This window comes from Corvus cornix, chromosome 17 (assembly GCF_000738735.6).
Source record: "Corvus cornix cornix isolate S_Up_H32 chromosome 17, ASM73873v5, whole genome shotgun sequence".
Lineage (NCBI taxonomy): Eukaryota > Metazoa > Chordata > Aves > Passeriformes > Corvidae > Corvus > Corvus cornix.
In genome coordinates this window covers 9,778,903-9,802,491 of record NC_046346.1, presented here as the reverse complement: position 1 = coordinate 9,802,491, position 23,589 = coordinate 9,778,903, and the positions used below count along the sequence as shown (strand labels likewise).

The following is a 23,589-nucleotide window of genomic DNA, read 5'->3' as shown; positions in this document are numbered from 1 at the left end:
TGGGATGGGAGCCCCCCTTCGCCATCCGGACCTACTTGAGGAAGACGAGCAGGAAGAAGGTGGAGACGATGAGCACGAGGATGCCGGCGGCGAAGCCGAGGCGCAGGTTCTCCATGGAGGCCAGCGGGGGCTGCGTGTCCAGCAGCAGCCCCCGGCCCAGCAGCCCCAGCAGGAAGGCGTGGTGGGCCTCGGAGCCGCGGCGGAGGCCGCAGGGGGACACCGAGCTGCTCACGGTGAACACGGGAGCGTGGGACGAGCACAGCGCGGCCACGGAGCGCGACGAGCCCTGGCCGGGGTCCGGGGGGGGCACCGCCGCCGTTCTCCTGCCGCTCCCCACGCGGGGTCCCCGGGTCCGGTGTCAGCTCGGGAGCCGCCGGGGCCAGCTCGGGCAGCAGCGTCACCATCCTGCAGAAGGGGGCAGCTGACGAAGGCCACGCTGGCAGCGCGACACACGAGCCTGCGGAGGCAGCGGCGGCACAGCGAGTGGCGGCAGGGCAGCTGCTGGCGGTCCCCCCCGGCACCCCAGTACGCCTCGTAGCAGATGCCGCACTCCCGGCTGGGCTCGGGCCCCGCTGCCATCGGCGCTCCGCGGGCACGGCCTGGCCCGGCCGCTTTTGAAGGCGGGGGGCGGCGATGGCCGAGCCCGGGGAGGGGAGAGGGGCCCGGGCGGCCGCCCCACCCTGAACTTCAGCCTGGCCTCAGGGTGCCCGGCGGGCGCTGGAGCGGCACAGGGAACGCTCCTCCTCCATCGCAGGGCTGCTGCCCCTAAAACACCTGCTGCTCTTTCCCTTTTCCCTTTCCAAATCCATTATATTCTTAATACTTCCCAAGCACAGTTTCTATAGTTAATTTACTTCAGGACCAGGCCAGCAGTGGGGACAGCAGCCCCGTCGTGCACCCATTTCCCACCAGCCCTGGGGTCTGTTTGCCACCCGGTGCAGGAGGTGGCCCTGGCCAGGAAGGACAGCCCGGCACTGCCGACGCTCCGGGAAGCGCTGGCACCTCTTTACGGGCACTGTCCCGGAGCTGACCTTGCCCTGAGCTCCTGTCACTCATTACCACCCCCAGCACGGCCCGGCGGCCACCGGCTGGGAGGGAGGTGGTGCCGGGGCGGTGGGATGGAAGCGGGGCACAGGGGATGGAGGAGGTGTTGCAGCATCGCTGCTGCTGACCAGGTGTCGGGGCAGCCCTTGGGACTCTCCTCCCTCTCCGGCCGCTCCCCTGTGGTGCCCGTGTGGTCCCTGACTGCCCCGGGGAGGGGGGGGCGCAGGGGGGCTCTTTGGGGGCTGGGATCCACTCTCCCTGCTCCTCGCCGTGCCTCATCTCCCCGGCCAGGGCTTGTGACTCCCTCCTCCTCCCCGATCCCAGGGAATGCCGAGGGGGAACGGGGAGGATTGAGGGTGCGTGACCCTTTCCACGACCTTTCCTGGCCTCATTTAGGCACCTCCGCCAGGGCTCCCCTCCTCCATCCCAAGCACTGGCTGCTCCTGGTGCAGCCCCTTGCCCTTCCCCAGACAGGACCTGCCTGCTCTGATGTGCAGCAGCAGCAAAACGTGAAAACAGAGGCTGGAAACAGCCCCAGGATGTTCCCGAGGCACCGGCCCTGGTGCTGTGGCACGTCCCCAGGACACTGGTGGCACGGGGTGCTGGGCACAGGCCACCTCCATGAGGCCACACACGTGTCCCACAGCGATGCTCTGCACAGGGCACCTCATGTGAAGCAACCCAAGCGCAGGGTCCAAGGTCTCCTCTCTGCTTGGACATCCCCGGGGCAGCTCCACAGTGAGCAACACCCTGGGAGAAGGCCCAGAGCCTCAAATTCTTCTCTGTTTGACGAGCAGATGAGAAGGAGGAGGTGACACTGGGACAGCCAGGCACGTGGTGGCCCCGTCACTGTTCCACAACCCCCAGCTTTCAGCCACCCCCCCGCAGAAGGAAAGAGGCAGCAAACACTCCCAGCAGAAACCAGCTGCAGTTTAATGGCTGCTTCTGGGGAAGGCTGTGGTGGGACCAGGGTCACAGCAGCATTTTTATATTTCAAGGTCAAGAGCCGAGGGACAGACAGGAATTGTTACTAATTAATGACAACGGAGAAATCCCCACACCCCAATGCATGGAGGCACCGTGGATCTGAGCTGGGCACAGCCCCAGCCCTGTGTCAGTGCTGTCCAGTGCCAGCAACACTTTCTGCTCCCTACCTGATTTTTGGACAAGGGACCCCACTGGGCTCCGCTGGCCAGGGCAGGTCCCTCCAGTCCTGGGGGTGTTGCAGACTCTCCCTCCCACAGGAGCAGGAATTAGGGGCTGGGGAGCTCCTGGCACTGCCCTGCCTGAGGCTGCAGCCCCAGACACGCTCCTGTGGGTGTCCAGAGCAGAAGCCCCAGACCTTTGGCATAACAGAGGTGCAAGGCACTGTCAGCACACGAAGAACAGCACATCCTGGTCGAGCACTCCCACGGGCAATTCCCCCACTGCTGGAAGCACTCCCCGTGTCCCTGTTGAGCCAGGGCCCTTTCTGAAGGCAAACAATTCTGCAAGAGAGGGGGAGCCACAGGTGCTCCCAGTTTGTCACCCAGTGCTCCCAGGCACGGGGATGCTGGGCGGACAGGCAGGAGGAGGGGATTCATTAAATGAGCCCCAGCTGGGAGCTGGGAGGATGCGAGGCTCCCGTAGGGCCGGGCAGGGGGAGGGCAGTGCTGGTCGGGCTGGTGAGGGGCTCTCAACAGGGGCGTGAGCAGCAGCGGGGAACAGCCCGGGAGCGCGGGCGGTGCCTCCGGGCCGGCCTATGCGCTCTGGAAGATGCGGATGCGCTGCGCGACGTCCCGGCGGCACAGGGGACACGAGTGCAGCCGCTCGCAGCAGCCCTGGCAGCAGCAGACGTGGCCACAGGGCAGGAAAATCGTCTGGGGCTGGGGAAGAGACAGAGAGGGGACACGGAGAGTGCTGCTGGCCCCGAACGCTGGTCCCAGCACGGGGGGAGCTGGGGATCAGCCGGGGGGGGGGATCTCAGCGTGGGGGCAGAGCCCCGCACCCCGATCTCCGTCCCCACTGGGTGTGCAGGGCCTGGGCTGTGCCGAGCAGGAGCGCGATGGGACACAGGGAAGGACACGGCGGGGCTGAACTGAGCAGCCCCCGGAGCGCTTCCCATGGCCGGTGGGTGGAGCGCAGCGCGGTCCTGCCCAAGCCCGCAGCGAGCCCTGTCTGTCCCTTCCCTGCCCTGCCCTTCCTTCCCTCCCTCGCTCCCTGCCGTGATGGCCGAGTCCGGCGGTGCCGGGAGCTCCGGGATGAGCACCCAGCACTGCCAGGGCCAGGCTTGGGGCACAGACCCGGGGGTGTGCTGGGTCCCGCCCTCCCTCCGCCGCCTGCTCCAGCCCCAGCCCCAGCCGGGTCTCACCTCCTGCTCCATGCACACAACGCACTCCGACTTCTTCTCGTCCCACGGCAGCGGAGGGGCCGTGGGGCCCGCGGGCTCCTCCGGGGGAGCGCTGGGCTCTGGGGCCGCAGGGACCGCGGTGTCCTCCTCCCTCCGCAGCTCTGCAACCACAGCCGGGTCTGAGCCCGCTGCCCATGGCCCGGCCCAACCCTGCCTGCCCTCCTCACACTGTACCCACAGAGTGTATCTGACCCCCAGGGCTCCCTGCCGCAGGCTCAGGCGCCTGCTGTGAGTGTAAAATGTGGCAGAAATTAACTGGGGGTACCTGGGATGGTCGCGGCCACAGCCAGGATCTCCTGAGCCCGCCTGAGGATGGCATGCTGCAGACCAGCCTCTGTCACACCGAGCTGTGGGGCAAGAGGAGGCTGTTGGCCCCAGAGGAGACAGGGGGCTGATGTCCCCAGGGGGACACTGAAGACTCCTGGGCATTGCTGGCAAGATGTGGCCATGCCAAGGAAAGCCCCTCTGCCAGACACCAGGAATTCCCCGGTGCCATTTCTACACAAAGAGCAGCTGGAGGATGTTGGAAGATGGAGCCAGGCTGCAGCTCACCCTGCAAGTCTCTGGGAGAGCCACTGCCCACGGGGACAGGCAGAGCAGCACAGGCACCTGTCCATCCCTGTGGGGAGGTGACACAGCAGAGCACCAGCCAGTCCTTTGTCCTGCCAGACCCGCCAGGCACAGCTGGGCTCGGGACAGGGACAATCCCTGCTGGTGCTGTCCCACACTGTGGCTCTGCTGTCTCGTACCTTTTCCAGGTCACTGGCACTCATGGTGCCGAGCATTTCCAAGGATATTCGGTGGTGAGCGAAGATTGGCACGTACTGGTCAGCAGAGAGCTCGAGCAGGAGGTTCACCAGCTGCTGCTCCAAACCCTTCTCCTGTGAAACACGGAATGAGCTCCCAGACTGTGCCCCTGAGGCCAGGGTGTGCTCATCCCTGCCCTGCCCTGCTCCAGGTGCTCTGCATCCCACACACACCAAAGCCTGGAAGCCCAACAGCTGGAGCAGCTCTGGCCCCATGTGTTTTATGAGCACGGCTCAAAATGTTGAGGTCTGGGAATCATGGAATATCCTGAGCTGGAAGGGCCCACCAGGACCATCCAGTGCAACCCCTGGCCCTGCACAGACCCCCCAACAGCCCCACCCTGGGCATCCCTGGCAGCGCTGTCCAAACGCTCCTGGAGCTCTGGCAGCCTCGGGGCCGTGCCCATTCCCTGGGGAGCCTGGGCAGTGCCCAGCACCCTCTGGGGGAAGAACCTTTCCCTGCTCTCAGCCTGAGCCTGCCCTGGCCCAGCTCCAGCCGCTCCCTGGGTGCTGTCCCTGGCCCAGGAGCAGAGATCGGAGCTGCCCCTCGGGAGGAGCTGCAGCCCCCGGGGAGCTCCCCTCACAAATGAAACAACCCCTTTGGCAATCCATTGGGATTGGAACTGTGTGATGGGTCTGTGCCCTGCTCGCAGCCTTAGCTCAGGGGGCTGTCCTTGCTCCCCCCACAGCAGAGCAGAGCCACAGTGGGAACAGGAACAGCAGCAGCACCTGGAGTTTCAGGGAGAGGGGCTTCTGGTTCAGCAGACGCTGGTACTGGATCAGCCAGTAGTTCTCCTGTTTGGTTTCACTCTTTGCCTCCATTTCCAGCTGAAAAACAAACTCCTTCACTCAGCAGCCCGAGGTAACGTGGCCAGGGGGGTTCAGGGATGGATGTGCAGGAGGAAACCCCCAGCCAGAGCAGTGTACTGGGGGTAAAACAGGCATTTCTGGCTTCTGCAGGCTGGCCCCACTTTGACCCCCCTCCCACCCAGTGCACGGCTCTGCATCCCCCTGCCCCTTTGCCCCAGACCCAGTGGCCTGGATTCCTGAGGCTCAGGAGAGTCTGGAGACCTTCAGGATTGCAAGACCACAACTCCCATCCCTTGTGCTCATCCTGCTGACCACTCCTTTTCCAGCAGGGTTGCTGATGGTGATGATGGTGCCTCGTGCTGCACCAGAGAGTGCTGCTGTGCCCCCAGGTTGACATCAGAACTTTCCAGGGTTAAATTTGCCTCTGGATCTGGACACAGCCCTGCTCTGCTCCCCTTCACTCCCACACTGAGCTGTGGACTCTTCCCTGCAGCCAAGCCAAATGCTTCCTCATCCACAGGCAGCACTCCATGAGGGACTTCATTACCAGGAGTTGTTGCAGTTCTTCCTCCCTTTGTTTCTTCTCCTTGAGCAGCTGCTGCAGGAGGCAGCTGAGCGCCCGGCGCTGCTCCATGACGGCCTCCTGCAACAGGAGAGCTCTGGCACATCCCCACACTGCTGCCACCCTGTCCCCTTCCCAGCAGAGCCCCTGCCAGACCCAAACCAGTCCCTGTGGCTGTGGAATCCCTGTGCCCCACAGCTCGGATCCTCTCCTAGCAGCTGGGAGGGCAGAGCCAAGCTGAACCCACTCCTTTCAGCCCTGCAGTGCCACTCTGAGCAGCCCCAGCCCACCCTGGCTGCAGCAGCTCCTCCTCACTCCATCAGAAGTTCAGCCAAAAGTATTCATGGTCCCTCTCCTTAGAATCATGGAATCTTAAGACTGGTTTGGGTTGGAAGGGAGCTTAAAGCTCATCTTGTTCTACTCCATGGCATGGGCAGGGACACCTCCCACTATCCCAGGGTGCTCCAAGCCCCATCCAGCCTGGGATCAGCACCTGGACCCTGCACAGGGACAAGGCCCCTGATTAACAGGAACAGAGGCAGGAAGCATCAGGACCTCCACGGAGGGGACAGGGACAACTGATGACAGGGGGAAGCTGCTCCAGCCCCAGCAGGGACCCTTTGAGCTGCAGGGCACCAAGGGCAGGGGCATCCAGAGACATTCAGGTGTTCATTCCTCGTTCCTTGGCTCCTGGTGCTGAAGCTGCAGGTGGGTGCCTGGGCAGAGCCCTGTTTCCTGCACTGCCCTGTAGCTCCTGTGCTCACCAGGGTCACATCTGGTCTGCCCTCCATGAACTCTGGGCAGTCCCTCTGCCCTCCAACACCACAGAGTGACACAGAGGAGCTGTGTGAGTTCAGGTAGCACAACCCAAACCTTACGCCTGAAGGATCCAGGACAGGGCTGGGAGGCATTGCTGCCTCAAGTCAGCACTTAGCACTGCTATGGGGGTTTGTCACTGATTTTGGGCTGACTGAACAGCTGACCTGACCTGGAACATGGCACACAGAAGAAAACAACTGGTGCAAAAGCATCACAAAATAAAATCTAAAGCGAAGCTGCTTAAGCTAAACCTGGTATTCCTCAATGCATGACTGCTGATGAAGTCAAAACCAAAACACAACACAATGTAAGAGGACATGCAGGGCACAGCAGGCAGGTGGTTTTGGGACAGCCAACAACTGGGTTGCAAAATCCTTCCCCACCCAGCACACCTGGAACTGCCCATCCCTATCAGGGCTCCTCTGTCTCTCCTCTGAGAATGCCTGGGGATGTTTAGGACCAGCAGCGATGTCCCACTTTCCCAGGACACAGAGGGTTGGTGTGTCCTGTGCAGAAGGACCTTCTGACTAAGCATAAAACCATCTGGAAACTGCCAGGAGCAAAGGAAGCAATCCCAGAGCAGAGAGGGTGGGGGGCAGGCCCAGAGCCCCACGTACCTGCAGCATCTCTGTGTCCAGTTCTTGCCTCTTTACCTCCAGCTGTGTCAGCTGCAATAACTCTGTTTCTATTAATTTAATCTAAACAGAAGATGAAACATTTTTTACTGACATTTAAAATGACTTTGATTTATGCTCTTTTAAAATGAGGTCTGACTGCTGCCCTGGCAAGGGCAGCACTGCAGAGCACCCAGAGGTTTGGAGGAGCTGTTTGTGCTCTTTGGTGATGTTTGTGCTCAGGGTCCCTCTTCCTTTGCCTGAGGAGCTCTGTCCCCAGCTCTCCAACTGTCTCTCTACTCTGAACACCTTCTGTTCAAGTCCAGAACCTCACTGCAATCAGTCTGTGCACCCAAACCTTTTGCAGCCACTCTGGAAAGCAGAGTCAAGGCCCTCCCAGCACCATGGCTCAAACCCCAGATTCCTGGGACAGTGCCCTGGTTTCCAGGTGCTCCAGCAGTCCCAGAACAACACCTGCTCTTGCAGGTGGGGCAACTGAGACACAGAGAGGTGAAGTGAGTTGCCCAAGGTCCCACAGCCAAGCCAAGATGAGAGCCCAGCTCACTCCTCTGCCAGGCCACCAACTGTCCCCAGGCCACACTGCTCCCGCTGACCCCGGAGCTCTGCCCCTGCCCTGCCTGTGCAGCACAGAGTAGGAGGGGTCCCAAGGGTGAAAGGTCCAGCCTTGGCATCAAGGAACAAACTCCCTTCGTTCACAGAGCAAGTGGGAGCAAAATGCAGGGCCCTTATGGGTGAACCCAGGCAATGATGGAGAGCTGTCAGACAGTTCACAGGCTGCCAGCAGAGACTGGTCACTGGGGCACTCAGAATATCCAAGCCCTCAAGTTTATCCACCAAATCCTGACCTGAGACTTTTCTGCTGTGTCAGATCAGGAGAGGGAAGATTCTGGAGCACTGTGTCAGAAACCAGCACCCCACCTTCCTGCATCCAGCACTGCCACCTTCCCACCATCCTGCATCCAGCACTGCCACCTTCCCACCATCCTGCATCATGCACTGCCACTTTTCCATCTTCCTGCATCATCCACCTCTACATTCCCACCTTCCTGCATCATCCACCACTACTCTCTCCACCAGCTCTTGCTCTTCCCCCGACTACATCACTGCACCTTCTGCAGAATGGAGCTCAGAAAGGCAGGCTGAGGATGGGAAAGAAAAGGTGAACTTATGGCTCAAGGTGCAGCTCTGATGTGCTGGATGGAGATGCAGTGGGCTCATGTGGAAGCAGCAGCCCTGCCAAGTACCTGGCCTGAAGGAAATCAGAGGTGCAACTGCAGATCACCCCCAGAGCCAGCACAGGTCTGTCCTCCAGTGCTTTACCCACCAGTGCTGAGGTGACTGGAGCAACGGTGATGCCACCACCCCCAGGAATCTAAAACCTGCTTTGACACTCCCTCCCTTGGTGCTGGGAGACTGGGGTGTAACCAACACTGCCCAACTCCGTTCCAGAGCTCTCAGCAGCACCAGAGCTCTCCATGGCCTCAGAACCTGCTCTGTGCTCACAGCACTTTGTTCTTCCTCCCAGGGTCTCCTTGAACAGCAGGATGAGCTGAGCAGCTGGTTGCTCTTTCCTCTGTTGCTGACTCACCTGGTTCCTGATCTGCCTGTGCATAAGATCCTTCTTCACCTGGAGAGCTTCAAAGGCAACTTTCTGCATCTCAATCTAAGGGACAGGCAAAATCCTGCTTAGTGAGGTGGTTGGTGATGGGCTAAGAAGCTGCTGCCTTGCAGGGACTCAGGTAAAAGTCCCTGACTGGTGTTTGCTCTGAGCAAGTGTCCTGAAACTACAGCTGAAAGCCCAGCAGGTAAAATCCACCTTGGAGACACACAGAGAAATATTAATGTTCTTCAAACATTCATCTGGAATGCTCTGTGTGACCCCACCTTTCCTCTTCAGTAGCACTGAGCAGCCAGGCTGTGCAACAGGGCACAGCTGCCCAGCACTTCTGAGAACAAACTTTGAAAATGCTTGTCCCAAGTCCCCCAGAAAATCTGCCAAAAGACAGGAATTCTGTCTCAAAGTCCCCTCTTAATCATCGTGTCAGTTTTGCTTCCCATGGTCTGTGCTTCTGTCTTCTCTGAAAACTTGCTGTCTAGATAAAAAGTCATTTTCTTTCAGCCACCCAAGTTAGTTTGCCAGAATAGCAGATATTCTCAAAGTTTAGCATGTAGTGTTCAATAAAATAACTCCTGCATGCAGCCCAGCTCAGCCCCTGCTGCTCCTGTGACCCACTCTGGATCCTGCTTTCCCTCAATCCCCCATGAGCAGTTTGCTCCCTTGCCTACCTGCTGCAAGATCTGACTGACAGCTTTGTTCTGATCCAGCTGCTGCCAAGCCTGGATTTGCTGGAACTTCTGATCCATCTCAGCTAGGCTGCAAGGAGATGGATTTGCCATGGAGTTACTGCCAGGTCTGAGACTCTTGAGGCAAACCAGAGGAAAAGCAGGCAATGGGGAATGCAGGGCGAGAAATTTCTGTCTGACCAGGGGGAAGAGCCGTGGCACCACACAGCTGAAGGCCATGGATTTAACACCTTCCTTGCACCCAAACCAAACCTGCACCACAGGCCCCTGTTCAGCAGGCTCACAAGGCTGTTTTTGGTCAGTGCCAGATGTTGCCAGATTAAAATTTCTCACCTTGTTGTAAACAGTGAGCCAGGATGCTCTCAGTATGTGCAGCAACACACAGGTACTACTTGTGCACACACAGCCTCCTTGAGGCAGCCTGGGAGGGGAGGGAAGGAGCTCTGGGCCACAGTTTGGCACTGGAGTGCCTCAAAAAACAGGAAGACAGCTGGTCTAATCCCATATTTAGCAGAATGTATAAGGCAAAATAAACAGTGCACAAAAGTGACAGCTCCCCCCAAGTGTGATTAACGTGCATATTGTGGTCATTAGAAGGGAGCTCATTCAAGGGAGTCTGACAGTTTAATTTGCACTGTCCTGTGCTGTTACAACTGTCCTGCTGCATTCCAGCAGCTGCAGGAGTTCCTGGTGTACTTAGGGGAATTACAGTGCTGAAAGAAAGGGATTTAACACCAGCACCAGCAGCCCCAGACACCCCCCTGCACCTGGAGCAGGCCTGGCTGACGAGGTCCTGCCGACGAGACTCAGAGGTCATTTGGAGGAGCTTGTTCTTGTAGGTCTCAGCCAGCATCTGCTGCATGGCAGCTGGGGACAGAGGGGACAGAGGGGCTGTCAGTCCCTGCCTGGCTTGGGTGTGCAGAGCAGGACTCACCCACCACTGCTGCTGCAGTCACTGCAACCAACAGTGACTCCTCTCCCATTGCTCTTCCCATTTCACTGATTCCAGAGCAACCCATCCACCTGAGAACTGTGGCTTTTCACTGGGAAAAGAGCTGAGGAAACTCCACTCTGCCTGTGCCTGCTCCTCTTCAGTGCTCAGAGGAACCCAGTCACTGCCTACCAACCCTGAGATCACAGAACCACAGAATATCCTGGGAAGAAGGAAGGGACCCACCGAGTCCAACCCCTGACCTGCACAGACCCCCCAACAGCCCCACCCTGGGCATCCCTGGCAGCGCTGTCCAAACGCTCCTGGAGCTCTGGCAGCCTCGGGGCCGTGCCCATTCCCTGGGGAGCCTGGGCAGTGCCCAGCACCCTCTGGGGGAAGACCTGTCTGGACTTACAGGCCACTTCCCGCCTGCGCAGCTGCTCCATCTCCTCCTGGGTTATTGCCATCAGCTGTTCCATCCTGATTCTGCCAACACACAACAACAATTCAGCCACTCCTTCAAACAAGGCCTTCTCCTCCACCCACCCAGCTCAGAGTCTCAAGGCTGGGCAGGTTCACCCTGCTCAGGAAAGCTGGGCTTATCAGAGACACCAAAGCCTCAGTGATTTTTTGGTGAGCAACCTCTAAGTTTTATGGGAGACAACATAAGTTTTGCTCAAAACCACGGGGACAATGGCTGGGTGTGCCAGACTAGGTAGGACCAGGCACACCTAGTCCAGTGTTTTGCCTCCAACAGTGACCAGAGCCAGCTGCAGGTATGAGATGAACCTCTCCTGACTTAGGGTGGATTCAGACTGGTGACTCTGAAAGGAAGCTCCCATCCCTCTTCCCAGCTTCTTGCTCCTTTTCCAGACAATCTTGTTTCAAGGAGACTCACCTCTCATTCTCCAAGGACTTCAAAATGTCTGAACTTTGTTTTTGCCTAAAAAAACCATAAAACAAGAGGCTTTCAACAAGCTGAGCAGGACATCCTGGTCGCCCAGAGAGCAGAATCATAGAATCACAGAATATCCTGACTTGGAAGGGACCCACAAGGATCATCCAACTCCTGGCCCTGCACAGGACAACCCCAACAATCCCCCCATGTGCCTGAGAGAAAACAACTTTGCTGTCATGCACAGCAGAGCAGCTCTCAGCAGGCTGGGCACCTCCCATCAGCACCAGCCCACCAGACACAGGCAGGGACACCTCAACACTTCAGATTTGCACCTTCCATGAGGAATTAGAATTTGTTCCACAGCACTGCAAAATCCCAACATTACATATGCGTGAAACAGCTTTTTGAAGATGCAAATTCCATGTGCTTTAAATGGGTCTTTGGCAGTCCAGGAGCTAAGGCAGCTCCTCCAGACATTGATCCTGACCAGGTCCAAAACATTCGGGATGAAATGAACCACTCAAAACAACATGACAAAAAAAAAAATCTGAGAAAGACCCCCTGGGACCCCACCTCTGGTTGTCCTCCAGCAGCTTCTGGATCCGGCTGGCAATGCCCTGCTCTGTGTCCTTCAGCTGCTGCAGCAGCTTCAGCCTCTCCTCCTCCAAATAGCGCTGGTGCTTCGACAGACCCTGCTCCAGCCTCTGCTGCTCCTGCCCAGAGCACAGGGAAACCAGGAGAAGCTGCTGGGTTTGGGGAAGGCAGGGGATGCCCTGGAGGGGCCCTGCCCAGCACACCCACCTCTCTCACTGTCTGCAGGATCTCATCCTTGTGGCTGTTGAGCTGCTGCACGAGCAGGGCCTGTTCTCGCTGCCCCACGTTCAGGCGCCGCTCAAATTCCAGCTTCTCCTGCTTTTTTTTTTCCTGAGAAGAATAAGGAGAAAGATGAATGACAGGAATCTCCTTCCCAAGCAAGAACATATTCGGGGAAAAAGGTAAAGCAAGGCACAGCAGCCTCCTTGCAGAGAGGAAGGGAAGCCAAATGGCAAACAGGAGGCTTGTCTAGGGGATGGAATCGTTCTCTCCTTAGGAACCCAAAAACTGGGAAGCAGAAGCTGCTGCTCTCTTCACAGTCTCCAAACTCTTTCATGTCGTGAAGCTGAGGTCCCTGGACATCAACTGATACCAAAGCAGCCAATATAAACACGTGGAGGGAAGCCCAAAATGCAGGTTGGGTTCAGTTCCACGTGGCACAGGACTCCCTTGTCTGAAGGAAGCAGCCAGCTCTGAGCAGCTCGAGCCAAAGGCAGTGGGAACTGCATGGCAGGAGCTGCTGGTTATCTCAAAGTGAGTCTTGCACAGGGGAAGAGACAGAGACCAGGGAAACAAAATGAACAAACTGAAATTGCAGCCAGGTGAGGGGAATGAAAAACCAAGTAAAAAGATGGAAAACAAAAACCAGAAGCAGACCCATGCTGCAGACAAAGCATTTGCAAGAGCTGATCCTTACCTTCCTCTTCTCATAATCCAAGAATTTGTTCTGAAAAATAAGCAAAGCAGACATTTACCCCCAGAAGGACTTTTTTTTGTAGATGCTATTAGCCCTCATTACATCTTCCCCTGAGTGAAGACATCAACCAAAGGCACAGGAACACAGGCCCAAAGTCCAGTCACTCAGGCTTCTCCAGGGGCACAGGCATTGACTCTGCACTTGCCAAAGAGCACAGGAATTAGCACAATTAACGCAGTTATTGGCCCAGCCTCCCCTTTCCCATGTCTAGCACTTGGCTGGGAAGCACAAGGTTCTTCTGCAGCTTGCTGTCCCCCAGAAATACACATCACACACTGCACACTTCATGTCCCACCCTCACCCCCGTCCCTTGGCTCCATCATTGCTTTCAGGATGGAGACAGTTCCTTGGGTTGTGTCTTCCAGGAGGAGTCAGCGTGACGACACCAGCCCTAGCTCAGGAAGGAGATGAGCCACCCATGCACACACTGTGCCTGGCTGCTCCCTTGATCCCAAAAGACACATCTCATGGAGGGGAAGGTGATGGGGGATCATGTGCCAAGTGCTGTGATGGAGCACAGAGACAAATCCCAAACCCTCTTGTGCAGAGGAGCCTCACCTGCCACTTGCTCTCCTCCTCCAGGTACTTCTCCACTGTCCTGTCCACCCCATCCACTGAAGTTCCTCCTCCATCGCTCTCCAGCATGGGGAGCAGGTACTGTGAGGGAGGGTAGTATGCAATTCCACACTCTGGAAGGCACCAGACACAAAATAAGAATATTTGGGGATCAAAGACCTCCTTGGCAGCATGGCTGAGGGCTGGCTGGTGTGTGGGACTGCTCCCAGCTGTGCTCCCTCTGCCCACACACCAAGGAGTGCCCGGCAGGGCTACTCCAGCTCAGGCAGGGTGGACAAGGAGCTCTGGGAGGAGGTGGTGCCACTCCATCCCCACCAGGACAAGGACCTGCTGAGACAGAAACACACCCTGCACATGGGTGCAGGCTTGGTGACTTCTGCAGGCCTGCAGATGTTACTGCCCAGACCAAAATAAGTTCTGACCATGCCTTGCAAGGCACTTCCCCTGCATCAAACCTCCACCAAAGCCCCCTGTCTGTACTAAACACAGTGTCTACAAACTCCCAGTAAATTTCCTTTGTCATTTGAGTTTTCCATCTGGTTTCACCATTCTCATAACACCCTGCAGGGCCCAGGTCCTTCCTCAGAGAAAATGAGGGCAGAAAGGACCTCAAGTGACTCCTGAGTCTCTCTCCTTGTCCCAAAGCAGTGACATCTGGACAATGCCTACACCTCCCCCAGGAGAAAATCCAAATAACCACAGGAGATGCACTGACTTCCTACGGTCACTGAGACAGCCTGACCCAGCCACTCTGATTTTTAACAAACCATTCTAGATTTTATTGTGGCAGGGCTCAGGGAAGGACTCGTGTTGTGCTGTTTGCCAACAAAGACAGGTAACCAGGAGTGCAGGGCATCAGCAGCCATGCCAAGCAGAGCCCACACAATGCCTGTCCTTCAGAAGTGCCATCCCGGAGCACACCACAGATGCTCCTGGCTCACCCTTGCAGAGGAACTGCTGGATGGCCTCTGTACCCGCACTGCAGACCTCAGGGGATGGGTAGGTCATGGAAGAGGCATCCAGGGTCAGCGTCTGCAAAAGAGAACACACAGAGCTCCAGGTTATTCTGATGGCCCAGACAGAGCCCAGCTGTAGTTCTCCTTGCAGCTCTCCAAAATTTTACTTAATGTTACCCTAAATGCTGACATAAATACGAGGCTGTATGGAATCCCTGCTGGGTGTCTGGCACCTTTCACAGGTGACTCCACTGTCCCTTATTTGGGAGCTTCTGAGCTGGCCACTCACTGGCACATTCCCCTCATGCAGACATTGGCACTTCATGTTTAGGTACCAGAGGTCCCAGCACTTCTCAGCTACAGACATTCCCTGCTCCATGTCAGGGAGCTGGAGCCCTTCAGCGTGGAAGGGGGGATGATACAAGGGCATGGAGAGGAGTCCCATAAAGAATGAAGGGAAGAGCCAGTGTTTTTGTCCTCCTGTGGCCACCAAAAGGACCTAATGTTGCCTTTTGTAGGGAAGGACGTAGCAGGAAGGCCTGGAAAAGAACCACTTTATCAAGCACAGGGGGCAAAGCTGCACAGATCCCTCAGCTTGGGCTGTCCACAAGAGAAGTGAAGCCCGATGTTGTGTGTGAGACAGGAGAGAGCATTTGTTCACACCTTCCTGCTGGTGTTTGAGGCAGCCCTGTTGCCTCACACTTGCACCATTTAGTACTGACAGGTTTGGCAGCCAGAAGGCAACATACCCATAAAAATCTTGATGCTTTTCCCATCCTGAATATGCACTTCAAGGAGCCATAAACCCATGGAAGCTGACAACGAGCTGGAGATCTGCCAGAGTGACAGAGGCACAGTTTGTGCTCTCAGAGACAGCCCTGGCAGGTAAAATCCAGGGGTTCACTCCCTGGGGATCGCTTTTGTCATGATTAAATGACAAAATTATCAGAATTAATTGGCAAAGTGATCAGATTAAATGGTAAAAATTATCAGAAAAGACCAGAGCAGGTACACAAAAGTTATTTTGGACAGTGTGAACAGCCCTGTTAAAATTCCCTGCAATGCATCCTGCCCAGACCCTAAACATTCCCCTCCTGGGCTGGGTTTATGCCCAGCTGAGGGAAGCAGGCTGGGAAGGGATGGAGCCAGGGCTGGGTACCTGCAGGGTGCGGACGTGGGCCAGCACCCGCGGCAGCTCCTGCAGCACGTTCCCACTGACATCCAGAGCCCGCAGGCTCCGCAGGCCGCTCATGCTCCTGGGCAGCTCCCTCAGCTTGTTCCCTACAGAGACAGAAAAGCCAGTTAAAACCATGGAACCTTGCCAAGACAGGAGCCAGCAAGCTCATCTGCTCCAACACCAATCCACAACCACATGTACGGCTCATTTCCACAGGGACGGGGCTGTCCCAGGTCACACAAGGACTCAGAGGATGTCATTGCCCACTGCAAAGGGCAATCTGGGATGCAAATCTCCTTCACAGCTGAGGTCACTGCTGCAGCCTGGATCTGTGCTCTCTATGAGGTGAGTATTTGTACCATGGAGTCTTCTCCCCTCTGGTATAAAGTCCCAGGGATGGGAGGAAGGGGACTGAGTGGGACTGCACACCCAGGGCTCAGAGCCCAGCTGCCCTTCCAAGTTCCTCACCCTCCATTCCCTTCCCCGTTTCACCAACAGCTCCACGTAACTAAATCTCCTTTTTCTCACAGATTTATGGCACTGCATAGCTGGAAAACGCCCAAGAGTCTGGAAAAGAGGTGTGACCTTTGTGCTTGGGCTGTGCCAACCTGGTGGGGGATGCACAGGCTCACAGGACCCAGCTCTGGGTGTTGGGGACCCAGCTGGGATTTGGTTTATCTGGCTGAGTGCTCTGCTTACTTTACTGGAGGGCTTGAGGCTGACACATTTTCTGCTTAGATGATTTCTCCTGCCCTACCAACTATTTGAATTCAAACCTTCCTTGTGTTCTTCCTCAGAGTGTAAACCATGTGGTGCTTGCCTTGGTTGAAAGGAATAATTGCTAATGCAGCTCAACACAACCCAGATAATAAATGTTCTTTGCTCAGAGCAATCCCATTCCATACCTTTCACATTGAGGACCTGGAGCTGGGTGAGGTCTCCTATAGATTGTGGAAGGCTTTTTAAAAGATTCCTTTCAAGGTTTAGGACCTAAGGTATTAACAGAAAAGATATTCAAGATATTCATCCAAGTCTCATGTCTTCTACACATCTGTGCTGCTGGGACTTTCAGGCCCAGAAGGACAACTTGAAATTGGTTTAGGCAATACTTTCTGGGTTAAAAAAATGTATTTTCCACTAGCCCTGGATGAAGGGTATGCCAGGCTACCAGGGGCAGTGAGAAACCCTGCTCACCACCACCATCTGGTGCTGAATCCAGATGCAGGAACTGGGAATTGGAGTATCCAGGGCAGCACTCCCCAACTCCAGCTCCCACAGGCTGAGCCTAAAGCTGCCTCCTGAGCAGAGAGACCCTGAGTGTGCCCTTAGACACTGCTCTGGGTTCTCAACATAACCACACCAGGGACAATGGCAAAAGCTGAATGTTTGGGGAAATCAACAGACTCTGCTTGCTTGGCCATGGGAGCCACTAGGGCTGCACCAAGCTTGGAGAACATAATAACCAAGCCTGGCTTTTCCTGCTACTCTCCTGCTCCTTTCCTCCTCTTTTCCTGCTCTTTCTCCAAACAGCCAGCTCAACAGCAACAGTCAGGTTGATGTGATAGACCTGACAAAATGGCAGCATCATGGACGTTGTGATTAATTATAAACCAAGCAGCGGTAACCCCACATCCCTGCTGACCCCAAACATGCCCTGTACAGACACCTGGGATGCAGCTGCACATCTTTTACCTGGAGAGCTGCCAGCTGACCAATATCAGCAGGAAGTGATGCCAGCTGGTTGTTATGCAGGTCTAGAACCTGGAAAAGCAAACAAGGTTGGCAACAAGAGTCATGAATTACCTCACAGTGAAAATTACTTTGCTTCCAATGGGGCTTTGAAGAGCAGCTCAAGCTTTTCAGGGGACGTGGGTACTTAATTCTTGGAGGTCTTTTGGAAATGCAAGCATCAGTAACAAACAAAATAGGCTGTTAAGAATCACAGTTACCTTCACAGTTATGAGACTCAGGAGGCTGCAGGACTTTGGAACTAAAGATGTCAGATTATTTGTATGAATAATCAGCACCTGGGGGGGAAAAATCTCATTGACACATGAACACAAGAGACACCAGAACAAGCACTTCTGTTGAGGTTGAACTGGGGAGGCTGTATAAGAGTTCAATATCTTATTCAGCATCATATAAAATATTAAAGTAGGAAATGGATTGTCAGAGAGGTCAGACATTTTACATGAGATCTAAACCAGAGCCCAGTTCCTCACATGAGAAATGCCCTTAGATAGGCTAAGACAGGAACAACCACCTCATCTTTCCTGGCAAAAGTTAACTTTAAAGAACACAGACAGGATTCATCTGACTCAAACTGCTCTCTGTGTAGCATCACACATAAAACAACCACACACAGTCATTTCAAACACAACAATAATACTCAAGCATAATAACAGAATTATTTAATAATTTCTGATTGCAACATTACCTTTTTTTGCAAGACCTTGCAAGTTGCAAAGGCCCCATAAGGAACCTAAAAGCAATTAAAAAATAGTCATGTCAGACTTCTCTTATAAGCAGTTCTACACTGTACTGTAAATTTATATATAAATATAAAAATTTATATATAAATTTATAAATATATAAATTTACTGTGAATTTATAAATATATAAATTTACTGTTACTGCCTGTAAAGTGTGAACAACTTGACTGAAAATAAAAGTGATGTTAAAATTACTGCCCCCTGATTTTGGCCCAGTATTTCCCAGGGAGCTTCCATTTAAACAGCTTCCAGTGGCTCTCCATGACACAACAGTGCCACAGAACAGGCTGAGGCTTAGGCAGGAGTTCAAGCCTTGTGTGATTTAATATTCATTGTGCAGATGAGTTCAGGCAAAGGTTCAGTTTAGTCATCACAGAAATACATTCTGTGGTTTGGCAACCTCACAACCACGCTGCAGTGTGCTGAGAGAGAAAGGTGAGCACCAGGCAGCACAGAGTGCCCCTGATGTGCCAGGAGAGGGGCAGGCACAAAAAAGGAGACGCCAGTTCAGCCCCTGCCAGGCACAGCTGGGCACTGTGACCTTCCCAGCAGCAGCCAAATTCCTGTCCACAGTTAATTTTAAAACCAAACTGATGTCTCACTTCATTTATTGAAACAACAGTGGCTAAAATCAAACAGCAAGACAGAGTTTTATGGATGGTCCCAAATCTTCCCCACAAGAGCCTGCTTGGCAAGGGCATCCTGTATTCAGGATCGACATTGTAGAAGCATGAGACAAGAAATAAAAATTGAAAGTGAAATAGAAATGGGTTTCTGCCTGAGGCTGGCCTGGCTGGCAGCAGGAAAAGCTGTGTCTGAGTGCCTGGCACTCTGTCACTGCCTGCCCACACACCAGCAGACGGATTGTTTCTCATTTAGTTGGCTGCCATAAAAGAAGCCAAGCTGGGAGTGAGATTTCCTTCCTTAATCAGCAGCTTGGAAGCAGGATTGAGATTTTCATTTACACAGAAAAATAACCACGGGTGGCAGACTGTGTAGTTCTAAGATTAGAAATACTCAGCCTTTGGCAAACCAATTCCCTCAGGACCAGCAAAATTAAGCCATGAGGTCCCAAACTAGGGTCAAACAGGGTACTGGTGGAGGGTATGAGACCACCCTGCCCTCCTCAGCTTGTCAAACTAAAAGATTCCCAGGACAGAAATGGTGTTGAAGCACCAGGCAGGACAGGCAAACTCCCACCAAAAAAATAGAGCAGAAGTCCCCAGCTAAAAGCCAGAGCTCAGGAGACAGAAGAAGAGGTGGACCAGCAACAATTTCTGCTTTAAGGCTCACAGGCACAAGACTAAATATGCCAGTTGGCACCAAGAAGCAGACAGAGAATCAGAGCAGTGAGTGAAGACTGGAGTTGTAGAGGACATACCTCGGAGAGCTCACATTTGGATATGTCAAGGGTATCATCAGCACCAGCTTCTTTTGCCTGGGAAGATACACATCCAGACAATCAGACCATGCAAAAATACAGCACCTCTTGCTGCATCTTGCCCAGAGAGGTCGTAGACTCCCCATCCCTGGAAGCTGACGGGGCTTGGAGCAGCCTGGGACAGTGGAAGGTGTCCCTGCCCATGGCAGGGGTGGCACTGGATGGGCTTTAAGGCTGCACCCTCCTGTCAGGGAGTTGTGCAGAGCCAGAAGTTCCACTCTGAGCCTCCTTTTCTCCAGGCTGAGCCCCCCCTGCTCCCTCAGCCTCTCCTCATCCCTTCCCCGGGAGATTCCCTGTGCCAGCACTGCTCCAGAGCTCCCACAGTAGAGAAGGTGAAGCGACCCAAAAGCAGATTTCTGCCAGAAGCCAACTGTAAACCTGTGGCTGCTTTGGACAGACAGGACAGAAATGACCCTGGCAGTGCTTACCAGGCACATCTGGTACTCAAGGCGCTTCCGGGCATCATCGCTGGGTTTCTTCTTCCTGGAGAAGAGAGGCATCTTCAGTCCTGACTCTGGCTCTGTCCAGGGGCACGGATGGTCAGTGCAGAGAAAGGCTCAGGGATCCTGGGGTCTGTGTTTGCTGGGGAGCCTGGGCTGCAGAACTGGGACCTAGTAAGTGGCAGGGGAGAAGATTAAATGAAAATAATTGTGTCAGCAATTGTCTTTGTTTAGCTGCATCACACAGGCAGGTTCCAGCAGAGGGAAGTACAAACATGAGCCACTCAAGCCCTGCTGTGGTTGTCTGGGTCAGCCCTGGAATAGGCACAGAGAAAGGTTACTGAGGGATCAGGGAAATGCAGGGTCCACTCCAGGAATTAGAAAGCTGTATCAAGAGATCAAGCACCAGGGATAAAACCCAAACTATTTAAACTCACAGTCAATTCTGGCACAACAATAAAGAACTGAGAGCAAGGATTCCAGTTGGTTCAAGTGTAAAGGGAAGAGAAGTTGAACCTGAGGGAGGAAAGAGTGGGTGCAGGAAGATGCCTGGTGGAATCAGGAGTGCAGGTGGGTGGAAGGGTACAGACACCAGGCAGCTCTGGGACAGGGCTCTGACCCAGCAGGGGAGAAAAAGAGAGCTGCTGGCAGGTTTTGAGGGAAGGCAGAAAGCTGTGACTGGACAAGGAACGGGGAGAGCAGCTGGTACCAGTGAGGATGCTGGAAAAGAGATGGGGCAAGTGGAGCAGTGAAATCAAGGAGAAAAAGGGGTTTATCTGTGGCTGCATAAGAGCAGGGGGCACAAATGGGCAATGCAGAAAGAGCCTGAGCTGGGGTTGCAGGTGAACAGGAGCTCCCAGAGGGACCTGACACAGGGATCTGGCTTGGAGATAAGACTGGGAGAAGATGAGAGAAGGGCAGGAGGGCAACAGTGAGCCCTGAACAGGGAATAACATCTTAAACACTTGCAGCGACTTTTTTAAACACTGTTTTCCTAAGCAATTTAAAAATCAGCACAAGAGAGCCTCTACTTCACCAGTGGAGCAGTAACTGGCACAGCTACAGACCACAGTTAACTCAGGGCTCAGAGGAGCTCAGGTGTTGGACACAAAATGCTGGTTCTCTGCCAGCTCTGTGTCTGCAAAGTGGCTTCAAACTCTCCTGAAAAGCAGGTACCCACAGGATCCAGCCAGGGATGTTCCCTGAGCAGGGAGAGCTCTGCCAAAAACGCCGTAAAATCTTTATGGAGATAAATCCTCACTGTAAAAGTAAAATAATTCAGTCTAATTCCTCCAAGTCTCATTCATCCCTCTTCCTTTCACTCCAGGAACAAGGAGGCAGAGACATCCTGAGTCACTGTCCTGCTCTCACACCACTCACTGCAACAAGCCATGGGCCACAGCAGGAGGTGGCTACAAACTCATCTCCAACCATTCCATGGCCTCTTTCCCTGCCATCCCCATTTCTGCCTTCTTAGGCAGTTCAGGTCATTGAAACGCTCCTCAGACCCAGCTCCCAGGAGGGGAGGTAAGAGCCAGAACTCAAAGGATTGAGCAAGAAGGGAAGGAGTCTGTCAGGAGCTACAGCAGGGAAATGCAGGAGAGCAATCAAGGGCAAGACATCAGAGGCAGAAACAAAAGGAGATTTAAAGATGAGAAAGCTGAAGGACAAGGTGCTTGCAGCAAGGTATCCTTCAACTGATGGCCATGTTCACCTCTTTGCTGAGCACTTCTGCATCCCCTTGTCCCACCTCACCTTTCTCTATTCCAGCCAGATCTCATTGGCCGTGGGGACAGTGGGAAATCATCAGTTTTCACCCAAGAAAATGGATAAAGACATGAAGGCTGAAGGGCAGACAGTGAACAGGAAAAGAATCCTACCAGGGGTTGGAAGATGAAGGATCCATTTGCTAAATAGATTGAACAGCTTTCAAAAGTGGAAATTAGTGAAGACACATCAAACTCAGCAGCCAGGAATGAGAAAGGCCCTTGGCATGTGACCATTGCATGATGTAATTTTTATTTATTCAGTTACTGAAAGAACTGTCTGTAAGTGCCGGGGCCAGCACCCACCCTGCAGGCAGTGAGCACCCATGGACACCAAACCCTGCACCCCGTGGACACCAAACCCTGCACCCCCACTGCTCCCACCCTGCAGGCAGTGAGCACCCATGGACACCAAACCCTGCACCCCCACTGCTCTCTGCAGGCACCAGCTCTGCCTGAGGAGCAGCCACACACTCAGGGTGGGGAAGGGCACAGGAATGTCCTCTGGGTGCTTCCCAGCCTGCAGCTGTTGGAGGGATGTCAGCAAAACAAACCCAACCCCCTCATTTTACAAACAAATGTAATTAAAATGCAGCAACACAGCTCTGGAAGAAGCCCCAGTTTTCAAAAAATTCTGGGCCGTAAATGCATCTGGGCACTGTAACAAGATAAGATGGGGGTGTGGAAAGAAGAGATGTTTTATTTAGTCTGGGAAAACACACTCGGGAGCACAGTGAGGGAGCAGCAGCCAGGGTCTGGATGTGGGTGGGCTCCTGAAGAGGCTGCCTGGCCCTGGGGGACAGAGGACACCCACAGGCTGCTCTGGCTCTCTGACAGGTTATCAGTAGGCAGCCCTGCAGGCACTGGAACAAGCCACAGAGGAGACAACAGCTGAACTGCAGCTCTGGAAGTCGCTGTCCTGCATCGTTTGCCCTTTGTGCTGGAGCTGCCGCCCCTGCCACAGCCTGAGCCTGCCCGGGGCCTCCCCTGGCCACACCAAATCTCCGCTCGTCTTCACCAGTCCAGCTCTGCCTCTCAGTCCTTCCCTTCCCTCATCATCACTATTCTCTTCTTCGTCTCTCTGGGGGTCCCCGCAGGGTCCCCCTCCCAGGGTCACACAGCTTCCAAGCTCCTCGTCTTCTTTACCCTTCCCTCATCCAGAACAGCGCCGTTCTGTGCACGGGGGCCCAGAAACTCGGAAGGATGAAGGACTGAGTCGACCCTGCCGGGATTTTGGCTCGCAGCGCTCGGGCACCGGCCCGACACCTGGGGAGAGCAGCGACAGTGAGCGAGGGCAGCGCCTGCTCCGCGGCGAACACGGCGCAGCTCCGGGCACCGCCTGCGCCCGAGCCTTTCCAAGGAGCACCCCCGAGCCGCGGTGGCCGGGGCCGGCCCGGGGCAGCCCAGTGTCCCACAGCGGGTCCCACAGCGAATCCTCCTCCCCAGCCCCGCTCACCGCTCGCCGCCGCCATCGCTGCCTCACCGCCGCGTCACGTGACCACCGACACCAGCGAGAGGCGCGGCCAGAGCGTCCCGCCCCGACCACAGAGCTCTGCCCTCCGCGTTCATGCGCCCCCATGCGGCTGGAGAACCGCCCCGCCTGCCACAGGATCCCAGAATTGTTTGGGTCGGGAAAGATTCCTCTGGGATCACCGAGTCCAGCCTGTGACTGATCCCCGCCTTGTCCCCATTCCAGACCACTGAGCGCCAAGGCCAGGCCTTCCTTGGACACCTCCAGGGATGGGGACTCCTCCAGTGCCCTGGGCAGCCGCTTCCAGTGCCCAACCACCCTTCCACATTTTGCAACAGGGATAGGTGAAAGGAAAGAAAGAAGAGAAAGAAGAGATAGATAGACAGACAGACAGACAGACAGACAGATAGAGATCCCACCACAGCCCGCTCTTCGCCTCTCGCGAGATCTCGGCCGGTATTTATACTTGCCTGTCCTCTCGCGAGATCTCGGCAGTATATCT

General features: G+C 55.1%; 1 protein-coding gene across 5 annotated transcripts; it reads right to left on the bottom strand.

Annotated features, from left to right (window-relative positions):
* Positions 1-1,958: 1,958 nt before the first annotated feature.
* Positions 1,959-23,479, bottom strand: LRSAM1 (leucine rich repeat and sterile alpha motif containing 1). Of its 5 annotated transcripts, XM_039561851.1 has the most exons (26): positions 23,073-23,478; positions 21,606-22,882; positions 19,839-20,021; positions 19,351-19,407; positions 17,915-17,959; positions 17,427-17,504; positions 17,170-17,238; positions 16,383-16,467; positions 15,460-15,581; positions 14,286-14,376; positions 13,327-13,457; positions 12,709-12,738; positions 12,000-12,122; positions 11,772-11,911; positions 11,199-11,243; positions 10,716-10,786; positions 10,137-10,236; positions 9,352-9,439; positions 8,654-8,728; positions 7,048-7,128; positions 5,597-5,692; positions 4,969-5,067; positions 4,183-4,314; positions 3,699-3,780; positions 3,395-3,534; positions 1,959-2,909 (listed from the first exon to the last, which is right to left on the bottom strand). In XM_039561851.1, exons 3-26 carry the CDS (start codon positions 19,908-19,910, stop codon positions 2,784-2,786), a joined length of 2,178 nt encoding a protein of 725 aa, XP_039417785.1. In that variant the 5' UTR covers positions 19,911-20,021; positions 21,606-22,882; positions 23,073-23,478; the 3' UTR covers positions 1,959-2,783. The 5 variants fall into 5 exon arrangements, with proteins under 5 accessions (XP_039417785.1, XP_039417784.1, XP_039417786.1 ...); XM_039561850.1 differs by lacking the exon at positions 21,606-22,882; XM_039561852.1 differs by lacking the exons at positions 3,699-3,780; positions 21,606-22,882 and having other exon boundaries at positions 23,073-23,479.
* Positions 23,480-23,589: the final 110 nt, after the last annotated feature.

Bases quoted from the DNA above. Each gene is read 5' to 3' on its own strand.
- LRSAM1 (XM_039561851.1), bottom strand. From the start codon at position 19,910: ATGCCTCTCTTCTCCAGGAAGAAGAAACCCAGCGATGATGCCCGGAAG. The intron at 17,239-17,426 runs GTAACTGTGATT...TTGCTTTTCCAG, and splicing joins TGAGTCTCATAACTGTGAAG to GTTCTAGACCTGCATAACAA. The intron at 12,123-12,708 runs GTAAGGATCAGC...TATTCTTCTCAG, and splicing joins TGGATTATGAGAAGAGGAAG to GAAAAAAAAAAGCAGGAGAA.